Genomic DNA, 19,217 nt, shown 5'->3' on the forward strand with positions numbered 1-19,217 from the left:
GAAAGAAGGCCCCGGGAGTAGACAACATTCCGTTAGAACTACTGACGGCCTTGGGAGAGCCAGTCTTTACAAAACTCTACCATATGGTAAGCAAGATGTATGAAACAGGCGAAATACCCTCAGACTTCAAGAAGAATATAATAATTCCAATCCCAAAGAAAGCAGGTGTTGGCAGATGTGAAAATTACCGAATTACCAGCTTAATAAGTCGCGGCTGCAAAATACTAACGCGAATTCTTTACAGACGAATGGAAAAACTGGTAGATGCTGACCTCAGGGAGGATCAGTTTGGATTCCGTAGAAATGTTGGAACACGTGAGGCAATAATGACCTTAGGACTTATCTTAGAAGAAAGGTTAAGAAAGGGCAAACCTACGTTTCTAGCATTTGTAGACTTAGAGAAAGCTTTTGACAATGTTTACTGGGATACTCTCTTTCAAATACTGAAGGTGGCACTGGTAAAATACAGGGAGCGAAAGGCTACTTACAATTTGTACAGTTATAAGAGTTGAGGGGCATCAATGGGAGGCAGTGGTTGGGAAGGGAGAGACAGGGTTGTGGCCTCTCCCCAATGTTATTCAACTTGTATATTGAGCAAGCAGTAAAGGAAACAAAAGAGAAATTCGGAGTAGGTATTAAAATCCATGGAGACGTAATAAAAACTTTGAGGTTCGCCGATGACATTGTAATTCTGTCAGAGACAGCAAAGGACTTGGAAGAGCAGTTGAACTGAATGGATAGTGTCTTCAAAGGAGGGTATAACATGAACACTAACAAAAGAATAACGAGGATAATGGAATGTGGGCGAATTTAGTCGGGTGATGCCGAGGAAATTAGATTTGCGGAGCAAAATAACTGATGATGGTCGAAGTAGAGAGGATATAAAATGTAGACTGGCAATGAAGGAAAGCGTTTCTGAAAAAGAGAAATTTGCTGACATCGAGTATAGATTTAAGTGTCAGGAAGTCATTTCTGAAAGTATTTGTATGGAGTGTAGCCATGTATGGAAGTGAAACATGGACGATAAATAGTTTAGACAAGAAGAGAATAGACGCTTTCGAAATGTGGTGCTACAGAAGAATGCTGAAGATTAGATGGGTAGATCACATAACTAATGAGGAGGTGTTGAATAGGATTGGGGAGAAGAGGAGCTTGTGGCACAACTTGACTAGAAGAAGAGATCGGTTGGTAGGACATGTTCTGAGGCATCAAGGGATCACAAATTTAGAATGGATGGCAGCATGGAGGGTAAAAATCGTTTTTCTTGCTACAACAAAAATACAAATATTGCTCTCAATGTATGCATAGACAAATCTGGCAAAATCCCTCCAGTGTGCAAGCAACTAACAACTAGGTCGAGCGAAAAGGCAAATTAGCAGAAATCCTCAATTAATACCGATGTCTCCACCGGCGCTCCTACCACGATCACAGCAGGGTGCGTCCTCTCATGTCACCCGGCTTCTCTCCACCGCACCCTGCGTCAGACCACTTCCGACTCCCGTCGACAACAGCTGCTCACTCGCCCCTACTCGCAATAATACTCAGACTGCGCACAGCAGAATCACAGAAGTCCGACTTTCATTCTCACTACTGACTTCCGGTTGCAACCTGCCCAGTCTCACATGCTTCCTGCATTATTTGTTGTGACTTTGTAAAGGTATTCTTTAGTTTCACTCAACATTTAATACAGATGCCTTGGTCCTCTAGCTCTGCCAATTCGGAATTCGAAAACTATGTGACACAACATTGTTGTCGGTGTTGTCCTGCTGTCGATTCTGATGAGATCAACGCAGTATCTGCCTTATCTTTCTGTTCATAACAAATCCTACTCCTGTTATAATATTTTGTGCTGCTATTGATATTAGCCTATACTCGCCTGATCGGAAATCCTAGTCTTCTACCCATTTCACTTCACTAACCCCAGTTTATCTAGTTTCAGTCTTAGCATATCCATTTCAGAAATTATACCTTCTCTATGACGTTCAAATTTGTGACATTCCAAGCGCAGACTCGTAGAACGTTATCCATTCGTTGGTTATTCAGTCTTATCCTCATGGTCTCTTCCTCCTTTGCAGCCCTCTCCCGGAGATCCGAATGGGGGACTAGTCCGGAGTCGTTCGCCAATCAAGAGATCATCAAGACACTTTTACAGCTACAGGTCGCATGTCATGTGGATACCCTCCTGTGTCTTTCATGCGGTAGATCCTATTGGCTCAAATGACTTTGAGCACTATGGGACATATCTTCTAAGGTCATCAGTCCCTTACAACTTGGAACTACTGGAACCTAACTAATCTAAGGACATCACACAAATCCGTGCACGAGGCAGGATTCGAAGCTGCGACAGTAGCGGTCGCGCGGTGACAGACTGTAGCGCCTAGAACCGCTCGGCCACCCCGGCCGGCAGTTCCTATGGTCTTCTGCATCCTCATGCCGTTGGTCATTACTGATTCTTCCCCTTTTTATGGGCAATTTCCCACCCAAGCGGCATGGGAGTATTCTGAATTTGTCCGCTCTTCTGTCTTCTTTGACAAGGCCGTTTGCGATAGTTTCGGCCTCGATTGCTGGTGATTTTTATTCAGAATTTAAGCAGTGGCGAATATGTTTTGATTAATAGACATAGACGCCATCTCTAGACAATGAGCGTACCCTAATCATGTCCAAAAAGTAAAAGTTAAGCTATTAAAATTGGCTAAACATGTTGCGATGGCGACAGTTGATGTTAAAAATAGTGGTGGTAGGAGGATCAGAGGGGATGGCGCCCTTGGAGAAGACCAGAACCAATGTGGGAGGATTGACTATGGGAAGATGTGCAACAACCTGGGCTCAGAGGAAACTGGATGGTAGCTGCAGACAACACTCTCCGTTGGAGGCAGTATCTAAGGACGGCGCATGATCTACAGGGCCCTGATCGCTTATTAAGTAAGTGTTCAAAGGAATCCTCATTTAATCCATGACGATATCAGATGGAGTACCAATTTTTGCTGTTTTTGTGATAGCACCGTGTAAGCAAATGGTGTTGAATTCTGTGGCATCATCTAGGGATCGGGCTGCCACACCAAAGTTGGGAACGCGAATGAATACCACAGACATTAGTGACAGTGTCTATAGGACTGAGATGGCAGTTCTTGTCAAAGAGTCATTACAGTAAAAGTGAAAACTACTCTAAGTAGTGGAAGATATGAATTTGATTGAGTGAACATTGGCACATCAACCAGATATAGATAAGAAGGCAGGTGTTTTATATTTCCCAAACGTAGAATTAAATTGTTTTCTCGTGCCCATTAATCCTGTAGTATTCCACAGGATGTTAGGTATCTTACTTGAATGGCACCAAGTAGAATTATCTGTTTATCTCGTAGCAACATGATCTCTCATTAAACTTTTTGAAAACTTATCTGTACTTTGTCGTGGCTCTCATGGCCCTACTCTTACCTATTGTCGGGGAATTTGTAGCATAATAAGATATTAAAATATTTTTTGCTTGAATAGTACACTTTATACCCATATTTTCAAATCCATAGGAAAAATTGGATATAGCTCAACTCAGGTTTATTACTGTGATAAAATAGATAGAATACTTGAAAATGCAATAGAATTATTATAGAAGGCCCCCTTTGTAACATATGGAGAACTGGAAGGAAAATTGTGTCATGGTAATACAATAAGATACAAGCCATTAAACTTAAAGGTGCTGTTACTTTATCTCCAAGTTACACCAACTGCCACTATGCAAATACAACTTCACATACACTAGGCTTTCATATATTTGTTTGATGGTGATGAGAATCAAGGAAGTTTTTCATATAATGGAACAACTGGGTTCTCTCGCTCTTCTTAAAGGCAACACAAAAGTCAGTAATCTAATATATGGTGTTACAGGATCTTTAAACAGGCTTGGTTTAAAGCATACAAACCTATCAATTGTGACCATTAACAGAGTTCCATCACTTGCAGGAAAGTGAGAACGATTAGTTAAATTACTCTAGGAGAAGAAGATAAGGCAGGAAATAGTTCTGTGATGAAGTTTCATGCTTTATTCGTCAAAAAAGTGAGAAGCAAAAAGTCATAGTTCAAAAGACTATACCTGCTCAAACAAATTTTGAAAGAAGTCATTAGATTTCACGTGCGATAAAGACCTATGTGAAAGATGAGTATTTTGTAATATGCTATACTACTCAGACTCATTACCGAAGCAGCGATGGTTGCAGATCGTCACTGCTGGGCCCCTGAGCAATATTCCAATGCTGAACAGAAAGACACCTACTTCGTCTGCTGTTTCCGTTTTTAGTAATGTTTATGCATTTTATTTTTTTATTTACTTATATTCTTCTCTTACGACCAGGTATTGAATACTTTTCCTATATCAAAGTAATATTTTGAAAATTTACAGTTCTCTTTTAAAAAACAGCTTCGGTATTTGAAATAGATTTTTTATCCCGCAGATGTAGAGAATATTTTTCTTGTTTTCAGATTTCCGCATTCATTTAAATGGGTAGCGATTTTACACCATAGGTAGGTCAAAACCGGGTATTTTATGTCTATCGAGGTTATTATTTTTTATGATGAGATGGTTTATTTTAAGCAGTAACCAGAGGAGGTCATGTTGAGTATATAAGAGATTTCAGTAACCTTAATTTGCAAATATGTTGATTATTCAAAATAATTTTTATCCACTCAAAGTCAAGTTATTGAGTTTTGTCCCACCTTCCCTAAAATTTAAATACTGATGAGCAAGAACATTGTTCATTCTCACGAATTACCAGCATGCAGGAGCTGCGGTCGCTCAGCTTTGATGAATCACGGCACGTGTTCAACCACAGACTAGCTCTTTCAAACTTTCCTCAGCCAACATGCTATTGGCCGCAATTCCAAACAACTCTGCAGGACATTAGTCATACATACCATCACAGAGATTGTCAGGCGAGACATACGACTGATCGACTAATGCACGTTCTTTGTAAAATTTTGTTGTGTATAGAATCTTACGCTAATTAATGAAACGATGCGAAAAAGCAGCCATGTCTCACTTTTTTGGAATGATAGCAAACAATGTTAGTACCCATTCTGCGAAGAAAGGAATATCATCACTTGTTTGACCCTCGTCTAAGCTCGAGCAATTTATTTAATCACGTGGTAAATGGCAGCCTGCTCTCTATACTCGTCGGGCAGTAATTTCAACTCTAGCTCAGAGTCTCTAACTCAAGTTACATCAGTATCGACAGATCGAGGCTGGTATGCTTCATTTTAATGTATCAGCAAGCCTCCTGTATACAAGCAGATATTTTTTTGTTCTGCAGTCAAGTAGTAGTAGACTAATAGTCAGAATGGTTCTTATTTAAATAATTTGTCAGATTTCAGAATGTTGACCGTGGTGGTACAATTTTAATTAATATTGTGTTTATACTGGTTGCTGATGAGGAGGAAATTTAGTTATTAGTATTTTATTAATGATCTCATTCATAAGGAGCCATATCACAGCCATCACAGTCGCTCAAGAAAGTTATAAGTAAGCTTTACGTGTTTAATCAGAATCGGACGACGACTCTCCTTGTCCGCAGTCTCGATGATTTGAAGTGATCTGCAACCCTGTGGAAATAAAATGTCTTGGTTTCCTTGCATTGCGTAGTCAGTCCGGAAACCTCAGGTCAAGAGGAAAGTTTGCTCTGATAGAGTTTAATTATCCGATGAAATAATGTAGCTCTTGGATCTAATAACTGCAGGTTCGTTTCCAATTCATCGGAAATTCCCTTCTGATTACCAACAAAACGACACCTCTGTGCAAATTTCCAATTAGAGAATACATATATAATGAAATTCCTTACACACCTTTGATGTAAATGCTCAGTATATATTTTCTTGAGTAGCATACAATATATTTTCAATCTCTTTCTTCCAGTAATCTCGATAGCAAAATTACAATTCTTCAATGCGGCTTTTCGGCACGGAGAAGATCCTAGAAGTCCTCTCAACACACCAGAGAGAATATTACAAAGAGTAATTATGCGCTCATGGAATAGTAATAGATCTGTACTACTTTCCGCATCGATTCTGCAAGTATATATATGGTCAAGTAGGAAACGTAATTCACTCTTAGAATTGTGCAGGGATAATTAGTAGAATAGAAAGAGACATTACAGTGAAATCACTGTAGTTTTAGAAAGTTCTTTGTATATAGCACAATGAACATATTTTATCATCTTCCTGAAACTTTGTCGCTTTCTCCATCACACGACGTTTGTATCTTGCTTGTCTTGGATGATCATCTGTGGTCAAAGAACCACCGCGAAAACGACTAGAACAGCAAGAATGGCCCATTATTAACTAGCAACAATCTTCGTTTAAGCCACGTGCATTTCTTTTTAGATTGTTTTCGATGCAAAATCTGGATGTTGATGCAACACATTTGCTGTACAGCTTTGACGTTACAGAACCATGCAGCTCCATTTAAAGTGCAGGCTTTAGTCATTTAAAAGTAACAGACACTGTGGTTTGTTAACAAAACAGTCTCAACTTGTTCAACCCTTCATCTCGAATTTACATAATTTCTAATTTTGTTACAACATTCTATCACCAGTGTTGATGCATGTGCAATAATTTACTAAACATCCATTGATGCTATTTTCAAGATAAAGAGACACAAGATTTCACAGATGTAACACCTTTCAGTAATATTTCATATACACAGGGAAACACGGAAGACCACCTGGAAGATGGATGCAAGATGTTAATGATTTGAAGATTTCCAGAGGCATTCAAGAAGCAGATTGGATAGACAGGAAACTATGAAGGTCGAGAAGCGGAAGTGAACCGCATATCTTAAAAGATTCGCACATGTACATATAAAAATATTTATTTGTTATGTTGTGATAATACAACAACTTAAATATGATAATGCTGAAGGCAAATGACATCAAACAGCCTTGTAGATCCTCTTCGCAGTAATGTTGCCAAAAGCGTAAGTCTGAAATAAAACAAAATGAGACATTAATATTTACCATATGTACAAATGCAAAATAATGTTGTAGGTAAATATGAAACGTGAATTAAATATTACGTCATCAAGTAATCAGAAGTTTCATAGTAGAATGAAGAGAGTTGACAAAATCAGGGCAGAAGGCTTGATAGGGTAGTGAGGAGAGCCACAGAAGTGACATACCATGACCAGCTGCTGAGGGCTGAAGCTTTTCTCGACCGTCACGGTCTTGCCATCCTCGCCTTTCTCGACCTTGAGCAGTGTGTGGTCGTCCTTGAGGGAGACGGAGCCCTTCCACTTGCGGCCCAGGGTCTCCTCCGTAAACTCCTCTCCCAGGCGGAAAGTGACGCTGTTCTTGTGGTCGCCTGTTTGGGTGGTCTCTGTGTACTTGTCACCATCCACAGTCAATGTCACTCGAGCCTTCATCTTCAGGGCTGCCTGCCTGTGGGCTGGCTCCGTCACCCCTGCAAAATAGGTACACACCATCTATGAGCATATAAAGTTAGGGTTAGAATTAGGACAAAATATTCTACAATCGAAACATTACAATCAGAGACTGCATTTCTTGATAGCAGACTGAAATTATAAGCAACTGCTAAGAATTATTCTATTTACGCTTTAGCACTATGACACTGTGTCACTCCAGAACCAAAAACTAGATATCGGGTTTTTTCTTCGCGTTTGTTATCAGTTGTGCTACCCAAACATGACTTATAACTGACTAAATACTCAAAACACATTCAGTGCCTCACTGAAAGATGTATTCAGTTCGACATAGAGTATTCACGTTCATATCTGCGCAGAGAATTAGTGTTGAGGTAATAAGACTATTTGAAGATTAATTTGCTTATCTTCACTTTCCTAATAGGAGTACAATTCAACGGTTGATAAATAAATTTCGTAAATGGGAAATGGTGTTTAGAGGAAACATAGACAACCACGTACAGTACTAACACAAGAAGCTCTAGACAGCACTGAGCATGCTCTGGAATGGTTTCCTGGAAATTCAGTTCGTTGTCTTTACTAGCAAATGGGAATTTCTTATGACTCTGCTCAAACGGCTCCAAAGTTACTCAAGTTACAGGCCCGTAAAATAAGTGCAGTGTAAGAACATAAACAGGATTGCCCAGTAAAAAGGGTTGTTCAAAAGTTGTTCAAATGGCTCTGAGCACTATGGGACTTAACATCTGAGGTCATCAGTCCCCTAGAAGCTAGAACTACATAAACATAAGGACAACACACACATCCATGCACGAGACAGGATTCGAACCTGCGACCGTAGCGGTCGCGCGGTTCCAGACTGAACCGCCTACAACCGCTCGGCCACCACGGCCACCTAAAAAGGGTCGTGGTTTAGAGAATAGATTCTGAATATGGTGCATGCAAAGACATTAACACTCACTCACCTAACCTTCTTCTTGGACAAATCATGGTTCTATCGAAGTGGATATGTTAATTCGTAAAGTAACCATTATTGGGTTCGACTAGCGTAGTATACGAGGCATCGCTGTATCATCAAAAAATAGAAGTGTTCTGTGCAACTATGGGTGGGAAAAATGGACCCTTTTTTAAGGAAACAATAACAACGGAGATTGTGGAAAATATTTGGTGGCCTTTTAAGACACAAAAGAATTATACACATTATTGCTTCTTTTTGACCAGTTTATTGAAAAGGACTGTGCTTCCGCAACATTTCAGCAGGACTCTGCGACGACACATACAGGAGAAATTCATGGCCTCTTTCAAGAAAGAGTTGTCACTGACAATATATGGCGTCATCGATGCTCTATTTAACCCCAAACGGGTTTTATATCTGGGTAGGAGGGGGGAGGAATTCAAGGAGAGAGTGTACAAATCAAACACGCACACTTTAGATACATTCAAATCTAACATTCGTCAAGCATTTATTAGAGGGAACTGTAGAATGTAATGAGCAATTTCCTAAGCAGGTGTCAAAAATGCTTGAGCAAGAAAGAGAGGCAGTTCCAACATCCCCTTGCTTAATATAAGTTGCTAGCTTACTTTTAAGTGTTTATTTATGTTAGAAATAACTGACACGGCAAACCTTACTATATTTACAGCGGAACTCCTACACTATCCGCTCCGGGGAACCGCCACGAAAGTGGTTGCAATAACGACTGACCACCCTGTATCCCTGTATCATGTTTTACTCTGAATAATGTTAAGATTGTTATTACTGTTTCAAGGCTCCAGCTGGTTTGTTAAGAGGAAATGTACTACCAAGTTGTATGGTTTGGTGCTTATGTCATCGACTGTGAATCTGATTATTTCAGAGATACTTGTGTCTTATACAGGTTGTAACAGAAGTATATTTCTTTAATTATTCCGAAGTAAGAGTTATTTAATTAATTCAACTACTCATGCTTACCAAATGAACAAGTAAATGTTGTTCTATTCACTTAACAAATGTTGAGATCTGTTTTCAAGGAAAAGATTGTTTTGAGAAATTTTGTTGCTTCGGAGCAGGCCAACATAATTTCGGTTAGTAAAATTATTTTCGCAAGCAGCGTGGGTAAGGATTGTCCTTTTTCATGGTCTGACATCTTACCATTCCAGGTTACCAGCCTACTTCCTCCCTGAACTGTACTCTCATGCTTTGGAAAATTATAATAAAATGTGTCAACTCAGTAGGAGTGAACAAGTAGTATACCACCGATCCAGAATGACTGATTTTGTAACTTCACAGAAACCAAAACTGTGGGGCTGGATTGTATAAACACCAATCCGCAAGAGTGGATTGTACCGTCGCAACAGCTACATGAGCTCACTCATTGAACCCAAGAGTGGGCAATAAATGTGTTCATTGTAAGAACACTTAAAATGAGTATTGCATCAGCGTATAGTGCCAGAATGTCCTCTCACAATCAGTAAGCCCAAACTACTTACACAAAATACATAATCTATATTCTAAACCGCACATTCTTATCGTTTGGCATTAGGATGTAACTATAGCAGGAGTACGTAGTAAGGCAAGATGAAACCCTTCTGTCTTGTACTCACCGTAGACTTCAAACATGGCTTCCACATTCTCCTGGCTGTCCAAGTCCAGCTCGTAGGTCTTTCCAGAGAATTGCTTCACCATCTTGCAGGCGGTCCCACTGAAATCAACTGGTGCTGTACGTCTTCAGAAGTCTGAATGTCTTCTGGTGCAGCGGGAGCTCTCTTATACCGATGTACAGCGCCATGACTAGCGTCGCTGCGCGTCACACAGATAAGATCACTTCCTGACCTCAAGTGACAACATCCCGTCGTCTAGGCTATGTTCATTCCGCTTGATGCTTGCAGAGATAATTCTTTGAACAGCGTTAATCCTCTGTAATATACGGTATCTTAGGTACTTACTTCCTTAAGATAGATTTTTTTCTTCTTTCTGTAACAGAGGATTGACTATGCATGTAAAATCATTGCATTCGAATATCGAGTTTAAATGTCCCATAACATGTACTGCAATAGCGAATCTTTAAATTACCATATGTAAGCAATTATGTGTTCCCATTCTTCATTGATACTTTTTGTAAAGGCAGATGCCCACTTATGGGAGAGGTCAGTAACTAATATCTTGCGCATACATGACTTGACATCTGTACATATCCAAGAATTATACCTGGAAATGTCGGTGCTACTTGTGCATGGAATTAGAAACCACAGTCGAATGTTGCTTTGTAGAAAGCGGAATCGTTAGTGAATTTAAAATAATCACTGCCTTTTTACGCTGTATTTACGATGCACGTAATCCGATACAATATGTGATAAATTTAGTATTTTATTAATTACCATGTGGGTTACATAATTATAGTTTACAAGTACGTACATTAAATTGATTGTGGATAGCATAAGACGATACGAAACACTAAAAGTATGATCTTACACTCTTTGTTTCCTATTGCCAGTTTTATATACGTCTTTTTTTCTATTGCCAGTTCTCTAGCTTTCATAATGAGATACTGGAAGATGATGAAGATGATGAAGCTTGCACAGGATAGAGTAGCATGGAGAGCTGCATCAAACCAGTCTTAGAACTGAAGACCATAACAACAACAACATATATAATGAAAGCTGCAAAACTGACAATAGAAAGAAAGATGTTGAGATAGGCATTTCTCATCATAGTTGAACATGTAAAGACTCCATCCACCTGGTGTTGTGTCTCCAAATTCTACGTAACTATGAATTATATTTATTGACAATCGTGCAAAATGTGGCCTAGTGTTTGTTCCAATGTACCGTAGTCGCACTGGTCGTCATTCTTGACTCCTCAATTATGTAATATGATTGTATGTATAAATTAGTGTCCATAGTTTTCATTGAATGTGGTCAGCAGTTTCAGCGCTACTCCTACATGGCATGGAAGCATTTCTTTATACGGTGGAATGAGACAGGATATCATCTTCCATTGTTCTCCCAGTGCCAAATACGAGGCTGTCCAGAAAGTAAGTTACGATTGATCGCGAAATGAAAATCACAGTGAAAATCAGAAATGTTTTATTTGTAACAGTTAGCTACACCTTTCAGCTACTTCTCTACGTAGTAGCCGTTCTGACTCAGATATTCGTCGTAGCGTTGTACCAACTTTCCAATACCCTCATCATAGAAGGCAGCCGCAAGTGCTTTCCACCAATTCTCTACGCTGGCCTAAAGCTCGTCGTCTGTGCCAAAATGTTGTCTTCACAGCCAGCGGTTCGTTTGAGCAGAGATGAAATTTAGGGGGAGACAATTAGGGGCTGTATTGTGGGTAACCAAACATTTCCAATTGAAACGATGCAGGAACATCTTCATTGCCCCTGCAGAATGAGGTTGAGAATTGTCTTGAAGAAGAAACCAAATGACAGTTATGTAATGTTGGTTACATAACTTCATGGGAACATTCCCACCAGGCCAACATGCTTGGCGGAATACACTATTTTCTATAACATCTTCACGCGCTCACTGAGAGCTCAGGAATGAAAAGAGCGACATAATTCTACCTAGAGTCATACTAGAGACACTGCCCAACACATCTTTGCAAAGCTTTTTCTGATTTTCATAGTCGTTTCCATTTCGCGACCGATTGTAACTGACTTTCTGGACAGCCCTCGTATCAACCACCTCCTGCAAAGCCCACAATATGTCACACTTCTGTAATTTGATCAGGATCAAAAATTATTTTGCACTTCTATCTCAGCTCGACTTTATCGAGGATTGCAGCATAGTTACAAGAAAATTTCACTACGGTTTCTCTAACGGAACATCGTTTAGACATTTAAATTATCCGTAAGTTTCGTTTCTTAGTGGCTATAGCAGGTCACTGCGGCAAGTATAAAGTCAAACTGGTGTGGCGGCCTGCCCCAGCAGTGGCTGCCAGCGGTGCAAACGTCTGATAAGAAAACCCTGGAAGATGTCCAGCGAACCGGCGGCTGAGAATGTCACAGTTCGGCCCTCCGTATATCGGTGTGGAGTCTGAGTCCTCAAGGCAGGTCCCGTAGAATGGCGAACAAAGATGGCAGGTCCAGCGAATGGCATGTGCTGGAATATTGTTACTAAATGTTACTATCAGTTTAACCCAATTATCCACAGTCACATAAAATGTACAGCGGTTGGACGAAAATATGGAATCAACGCGAAAAAATGCCGTTTTATTTAACCACAGGCGGCGCCTGCGCAATGTCCTCGATACGTTGCAACTGTCAGTTTACTAATGTAAAAGTAGGCTTGCGCGGGCTTCGCCACTGTCAATAAAATTCATCTGAGTGTAAGACCGTTTTGTCAAGTATAAAATTGCAAGACACCTTCCCCAGGGGGTATCGCTATCTGCAATGCGCATTGAGGAAGGCGTCTTGCAATAGTTGCCGAAACGTCGGAATTTTATAGTTGCCAGTGAGGTCCAAAACTCAGAAGAATTTTATTGACAGTGTCAGTTTATTGTCATAAATATCCTGTGTAGTTATGAGGCGTTGTTGGTTGGTTGATTTGGGGGAAGAGACCAAACTGCGAGGTCATCGGTCTCATCCGATTAAGGAAGGATGGGGAAGAAGTCGACGGTACCCTTTCAAAGGAACCATCCCGGCATTTGCTTGAAGCCATTAGGGAAATCACGGAAAACCTGAATGAGGATGGCCAGACGCGGGATTGATCCGTCGTCCTCCCAAATGCGAGTCCAGTGTGCTAACCACTGCGCCACGTAGCTCGGTGGAGAGCATTGTGTAGGGCATAAGTGAATTCGAAGGTTGGCACATTGTTGGTGCTCGTACGGTGGCTTTTGTGGTAACCAACGTAGCCGAAGTGTTTGGTGTTTCAAGAGGTATCACATCGAAGATTTATACCTAATACAGCCGGCCGCGGTGGTCTCGCGGTTCTAGGCGCGCAGTCCGGAACCGTGCGACTGCTACGGTCGCAGGTTCGAATCCTGCCTCGGGCATGGATGTGTGTGATGTCCTTAGGTTAGTTAGGTTTAAGTAGTTCTAAGTTCTAGGGGACTAATAACCACAGCAGTTGAGTCCCATAGTGCTCAGAGCCATTTGAACCATTTATACCTAATACAGGGAAATGGGATAAACATCATACGTTAAGTCACAACGCGGTCGGAAGCGTGTGCTGCTTGAACGTGACGGCAGCCATTCAAGACGATTGTGGTGAAAAACAGGAGGTTGACAGCTAAAAGAGCCATTGCAGATATGAATGTCCCACACGTGACCCATGTCAGCACAGGAATAACTCCAGAAACGCGGAGTTACAGGGTGAGCTGGAATTTCAAAACCACACATCTGTGATGCAGATAACCGTAACAACGTTTTCTGAGCCCCACAAGGAGATCGCACGAAACCAAGCCCACACCATAACACCATTCTTGGCACTATATATCGTGGCAACTAACGTTCCCCAGGCATTCGTGAAACTCAAATCCTTCCAACGGATTTCCACAAGGTTTAGAGTGATTCACCATTCCGAATCACTCTTTTCCAGTCATCGACTGCCCAGTGACGTCGTCCTTTACACCACCTGAAACGTCGCTTAGCTTTGACTACATTAATATATGCTTATGATCAGATGCTGGGCCATTGTACCCCATTCATTTCAACTTCGTACGCTCGGTCACTGTGTTACCTGTACTGCTGTTAGTACTTTGGGACTCACAAGTGAACCCTCCCGCTGACTTCATGCGATTGTTTACAGCCACCCTCTGCATTGCTCGATGGTCCCAGTCCACCAATATATCTGGTCTACATTTAAATATGGTTATTGCTTTCATTTTCTACTTTACAATCGTATAAGCAACTGGTGACTTAGGCAGCCTTAGAAGGGTTTAAATGTCGTACGCTGATTTGATGCACACTAAGGGGGAATTAATCACCTATGGAAAACGCCAACACACAAACATGACAAATACTGGTGACCCCCTGTAGCACAGCAAAGTTAGCTGGCACTGTGTAAACTAGCCGACAAACCGGCATCGCAGGGAATCCGTATGGCACACCAAACGCAAACAAACCCAAACAAAACCCTTACACAGTGATCCATTTATGACCAATCGACACCTTATATAATGGTCTTGGCATGTTACAGGTACAGACGCTGGCCCATTAAACTTTGCAGGTGTCCAGCACAGCAGTACTCCTCCTCGAAAGGACTGACACTACGACAACCGAGGCTACGACAGAGATACCAAACATTGCACGATACCCAAAACTAACAACCACCCTACCCTTGCATGATCTGTAGCAGATAGCAAGAAACCTTACTGCTCTTACCACCTGAACAGACTATCGCAGAGATTTTTCTGTTTTTTTTTTTTTTTTTTTTTAGTTGGCGCTCGGTTTGGTACTTTTTCTTTTCCTCCCCGCTTGAAACCCCCTGCCCTGTGTCTCTATCTCCTCCGTTTTACTGGGTAATCCTACACAGACGCACAGATAACATCACGACCCTATGTCCCGTGAAATCCTCGATTAGTAACTAACAAAAATTTTTTTTTTCTTTATTGCCATTTTATTCCCCTGCCCCATGGGATCGGGTGTGGGCTTCAGCTGCACAATCTGCCGCTCTTCAGCCAAGGGATTACATAAAATATCTCAGGAAATCAGTAAATGTATAAAATAGGGGCATGAAAGATGTAATTTCCACGTGAGAAGGGGAACCAAGTGGTAAAATATACAAAAAAGTGGCGAGGCGCCTTTATATAAAATCTTCATACAGTTAAAATGGCACTAGATAAAGACGTAACACGTAAAAAATGGCGGGACGAATAGCACAATTAAAAGCGATATTCACAGTATGGAACGACGATACTGGACACACACGGAACTTACGTTACATACAGGACGAGCATCAAAACGCGACGAAGTAACTGCATTAAGATTTGAAGGGCCTGCCAACAGAGGGGAGGTGAGAGAGGAGGGAATGAGAAAAGAGAGATGGGGGTTGATGGAGGAGGAGGAGAGGAGAAGCGAAGGGGTGCAGTCTGCAACACACCAAGGGGGACGGGGTGGGGAAGGACCCTAAGGACTGGGAAAGGATTTAATATATGTGAAGGTGACAGTAGGTCTTTTGAGATGGTTACCATGTCGGTGTGGGCGTGGAGGGGTTCCACCCTTTTTTGGAAACTGAACTTATTCAGTGAGTAATGCAAGTCACAGAGCTCACCTGACCGATCCACTCCACTGTAACTGCTTCTTTACTGACAAGACTCCCCGCCTCGCTGTTATGCTGGAACATCGGCCTCTCTTGGCATCTGATGTGAATTCTGCATTACGTAGAAGTGTTTGGATACTCTTGAGCAGTTAGTGTAGCGATCAGCCATAAGTTGAGTCCCCAACACGTAAAGCAGTGCATGCACACGGAATGAGCTTGAACTCCACAAAGTGCCACAGAGCCTCGTCCACACCAAAATGGCAAGCCGATATATCTGCGTACTGCATACACGTCTTGGTCCATCATTTTCCAGGTACAATACTATGTACTCAGAATTATTAACAGTTTCGCTGAGAATATACACTTTAGTGTGAAATATTTACATATGATGTGACATCAGCGAATTTGTGTATACAAATAATAGTAGTGTCGTACAAATCACTAGTGAAACTGTACTGTCTAGCTCCGTAATTCTGGGAATAAGACCGTTGAGCCGGCCGCTGTGGCCGAGCGGTTCTAGGCGCTTCAATCTGGAACCGCGTGACAGCTACGGTGGCAGGTTCGAATCCCACCTCGGGCATGCATGTGTGTGATGTCCTTAGGTTGGTTAGGTTTAAGTAGTTCTAAGTCTAGGGGACTGATGACCTCAGATGTTAAGTCCTATAGTGCTTAGAATCATTTATGAACGTCGAACTCTTACACCGTTTTCCAGATGACGAGAATTTCCTTGCCGAAATTCTGCTTAAAACACCGCAAATGTTCATCAATGATCTGATTCCAATTGTATATCAATATTTTAAGGAGATTTAGAAATATTGGATGGAAAATAAAACGTCTCTAGATCCAAATAGTTTTTGTGCAAGCAGCTGCGTTGTTGACGCCAGGACCTACATCATGCGTTATAGCTTTGTGCGGCATTTACTGTCCTGCTGTGACCCTGACAATGCATTTTATGTCTACCGTCATGCCTAAGGACTTAAAATCTGGGAACAAGATTTCATAATTTATCACCGTAGCGTTTCTCATTACGTTTCTCGTCTTGATTAGTATTTTCCCAGAATTTTCTCTCTAACTATTAAACCATTTGCTTTCTAGAACAATATTTCACACGTTCGGCCTGTTTAACATCGCTTTTCAGTTAAGTTAAATGTTCTCCTTATGCATTTCAAGAGGTTTTTATGCAAGTGACTATGAATTATACCAAATTCAAATATTATGTTAGCTTCTTTCATGGACCGTTTCACCTAGCAGTCCAACTGGGTAATAGCACCATGATCTTTAATATGTCTCTCTTTGGCGACATTTTCAACAGAGATCGTGATTGTTAGAAGCTTCGTTGCTTACGCAGAACTAGTTGTCTGCTAATGATATCTGTTTTACTTCATAAGTCTATTCTCATTGAACGCCGGTGAGGCACGTCTGATTTTCTCAGAAGTTAGTAAGAAAGCTACAGTTGTGTTACCAGACTCCCTACAAGTGGGAAACTTTAATGAGTTTAGGGTAATTACGGTAATTAAAGCATAAAAATCCTTTAAATCCAGAGATAACTGAAATGGAATTTATAAATGGATACTGAATATGTGTGATGTGAATCGAGACGAGAGATACTAAATAGCTAGTGTATGTAGCTGTAGAGAAATTTACCCATAATCTTTTGCGCCACTTTCTCATCAAGAATTTAGTAATTTTTGTCAAGTGACGTTCTACATCAAAATCTTTGAGGAAACGTTGAAACTGCATCGCACATATGTACTGTGGCGCCTTCTGTGTTATTCAATGGTTTGGTATTTAAGTAATTTGTAAATGAAAATGATAGTCTTATTACATTGAGTAACTACTAAATAGTTTTTCAGTCGGCTAAAGATTTGGTCAAGTTGCTGAAGAACTCCAAGTTAACGTTGTGTTAAAGTGTTGTTTGTAAGTTGTGTAAGTGTCACTAAATCACAGTTCATACAACAGATTCTATACAACTATTGATTATGATGGAAACAGTTATCTTCAGCAAAATGATCATTAAAACCACCAAATATGAACCGCGCACAGCACTGACGTATGGTACCTGAAACGATATTCTTCGCAACTCGTGCGTAATTCATTTAGACTCCATATATCAGCTATAAAAGTTTGTTATAAGGATCGTGCTATGAGAACTGTTTTTAAAGAACCAATCTGATTCGAATTATTTTCATGAAAATGAGTTCGGGACCACCCGTGCACATTTATTTTTACACATTTGTATTACGTTCGACATTTATGTCTGCAGAGTTGGTAATTTGAATTTGCTGCTGAGATAATTGATAAGATGACGTCAGATAATCGATAGAGACTTTCTATTGTTAGAGCAAATAAGATAAGTATTTGAAATGCTTATTAAACTTTATTTTCGTATTGTGTACTATTTAGACTTCATCAAGCAAACATTTGATTTTTCCCTAAGGAAAACAGAGACATAAGCGCTATACACATCGCTGCGCTCCTTGCAGCGGAAAGAAATAATTAACACAGATAATGCTTACTGAGAGAGGAATTAAAGTTACAAATTATTATTCACTCATATTTATAATAATAATGAACACTATTCTCAAGTAATAATTAACAAATTATTACAATTTCTTAACAGACCTCAGTCCGCAACTTTCAAAAACCAACCAACAAAAGGTAAAAGCAAAGGAAGACAAACGCAGATCATAAAAGTAATTTACAATTATCATTGTCTTTGTATGATACACATCGATATGTCCAATTACATCATAAAATATTACACAAATAATTAATATTTATCATCGTTTTCACTGTTTTTTTCTTATGTTGAATAGATAATGTTTATAGTTGTTAGAGGCATAATTTCCTGTCGTCGCACTGTAGCTAAAATTTATCTCGTGGGTGTTACAGTACACCAGTTAGACAGTTTATAGCGTTGGGAGATACTGATACCTGGCAACATAACAAATCCCAGCAGCTTTCCGGAAGCTGGGAAAATGAACCACATCTTGACAGCCGACAAATTACTCTGAATGGCATGATTTTAAACAGCGCCCAAAGCTATCCGTCGTTCTCATTTGCTGGTTTGATCTTCTACAAGCAATAAACGACTTCCACAGTGACCTTAGTCAGGTAGCACGCCACAGCTTAAGTACCATGTTGCAGGAGCTTACCTGAGTGTCTAAGGTCTTAGACGTTCTGTAAAAGCTGACAGTTTAGTCGAGCGTAACAGCTTACGATATATTTGCTGGCTCCCCCCATGAACCATGGACCTTACCGTTGGTGGGAAAACTTGCATTACTCGCCGATGCAGATAGCCGTACCGTAGGTGCAACCATAACTGAGGGGTATCTGTTGATAGGCCAGACATACGTGTGTTTCCTGAAGAGGGGCAGCAGCCTTTTCAGTAGTTGCAGGGGCAACAGTCTGGGTGATTGACTGATCTGACCTTCTAACATGAACCAATATAGCACTACTGTGCTGGTACTGCGAACGGCTGAAAGCAAAGGGAAACTACATTAGTAATTTTTCCCGAGGGCATGCAGCTTTACTGTATAGTTAAATTATGATGGCGTCCTCTTGGGTAAACCATTCCGTATGTAAAATAGGCCACCACTAGGATGTCCGGGTGGGAACT

The 19,217-nt window shown here is 40.7% G+C and overlaps 1 protein-coding gene across 1 annotated transcript; it reads right to left on the reverse strand.

The window, feature by feature from the left end:
- Positions 1–6,889: 6,889 nt before the first annotated feature.
- LOC126284847 (fatty acid-binding protein, muscle-like) lies at positions 6,890–10,105 on the reverse strand. The gene is made up of 3 exons (XM_049984074.1): positions 9,998–10,105; positions 7,160–7,440; positions 6,890–6,964 (listed from the first exon to the last, which is right to left on the reverse strand). Exons 1-3 carry the CDS (start codon positions 10,077–10,079, stop codon positions 6,914–6,916), a joined length of 414 nt encoding a protein of 137 aa, XP_049840031.1. The 5' UTR covers positions 10,080–10,105; the 3' UTR covers positions 6,890–6,913.
- Positions 10,106–19,217: the final 9,112 nt, after the last annotated feature.

This window comes from Schistocerca gregaria, chromosome 8 (assembly GCF_023897955.1).
Source record: "Schistocerca gregaria isolate iqSchGreg1 chromosome 8, iqSchGreg1.2, whole genome shotgun sequence".
NCBI lineage: Eukaryota > Metazoa > Arthropoda > Insecta > Orthoptera > Acrididae > Schistocerca > Schistocerca gregaria.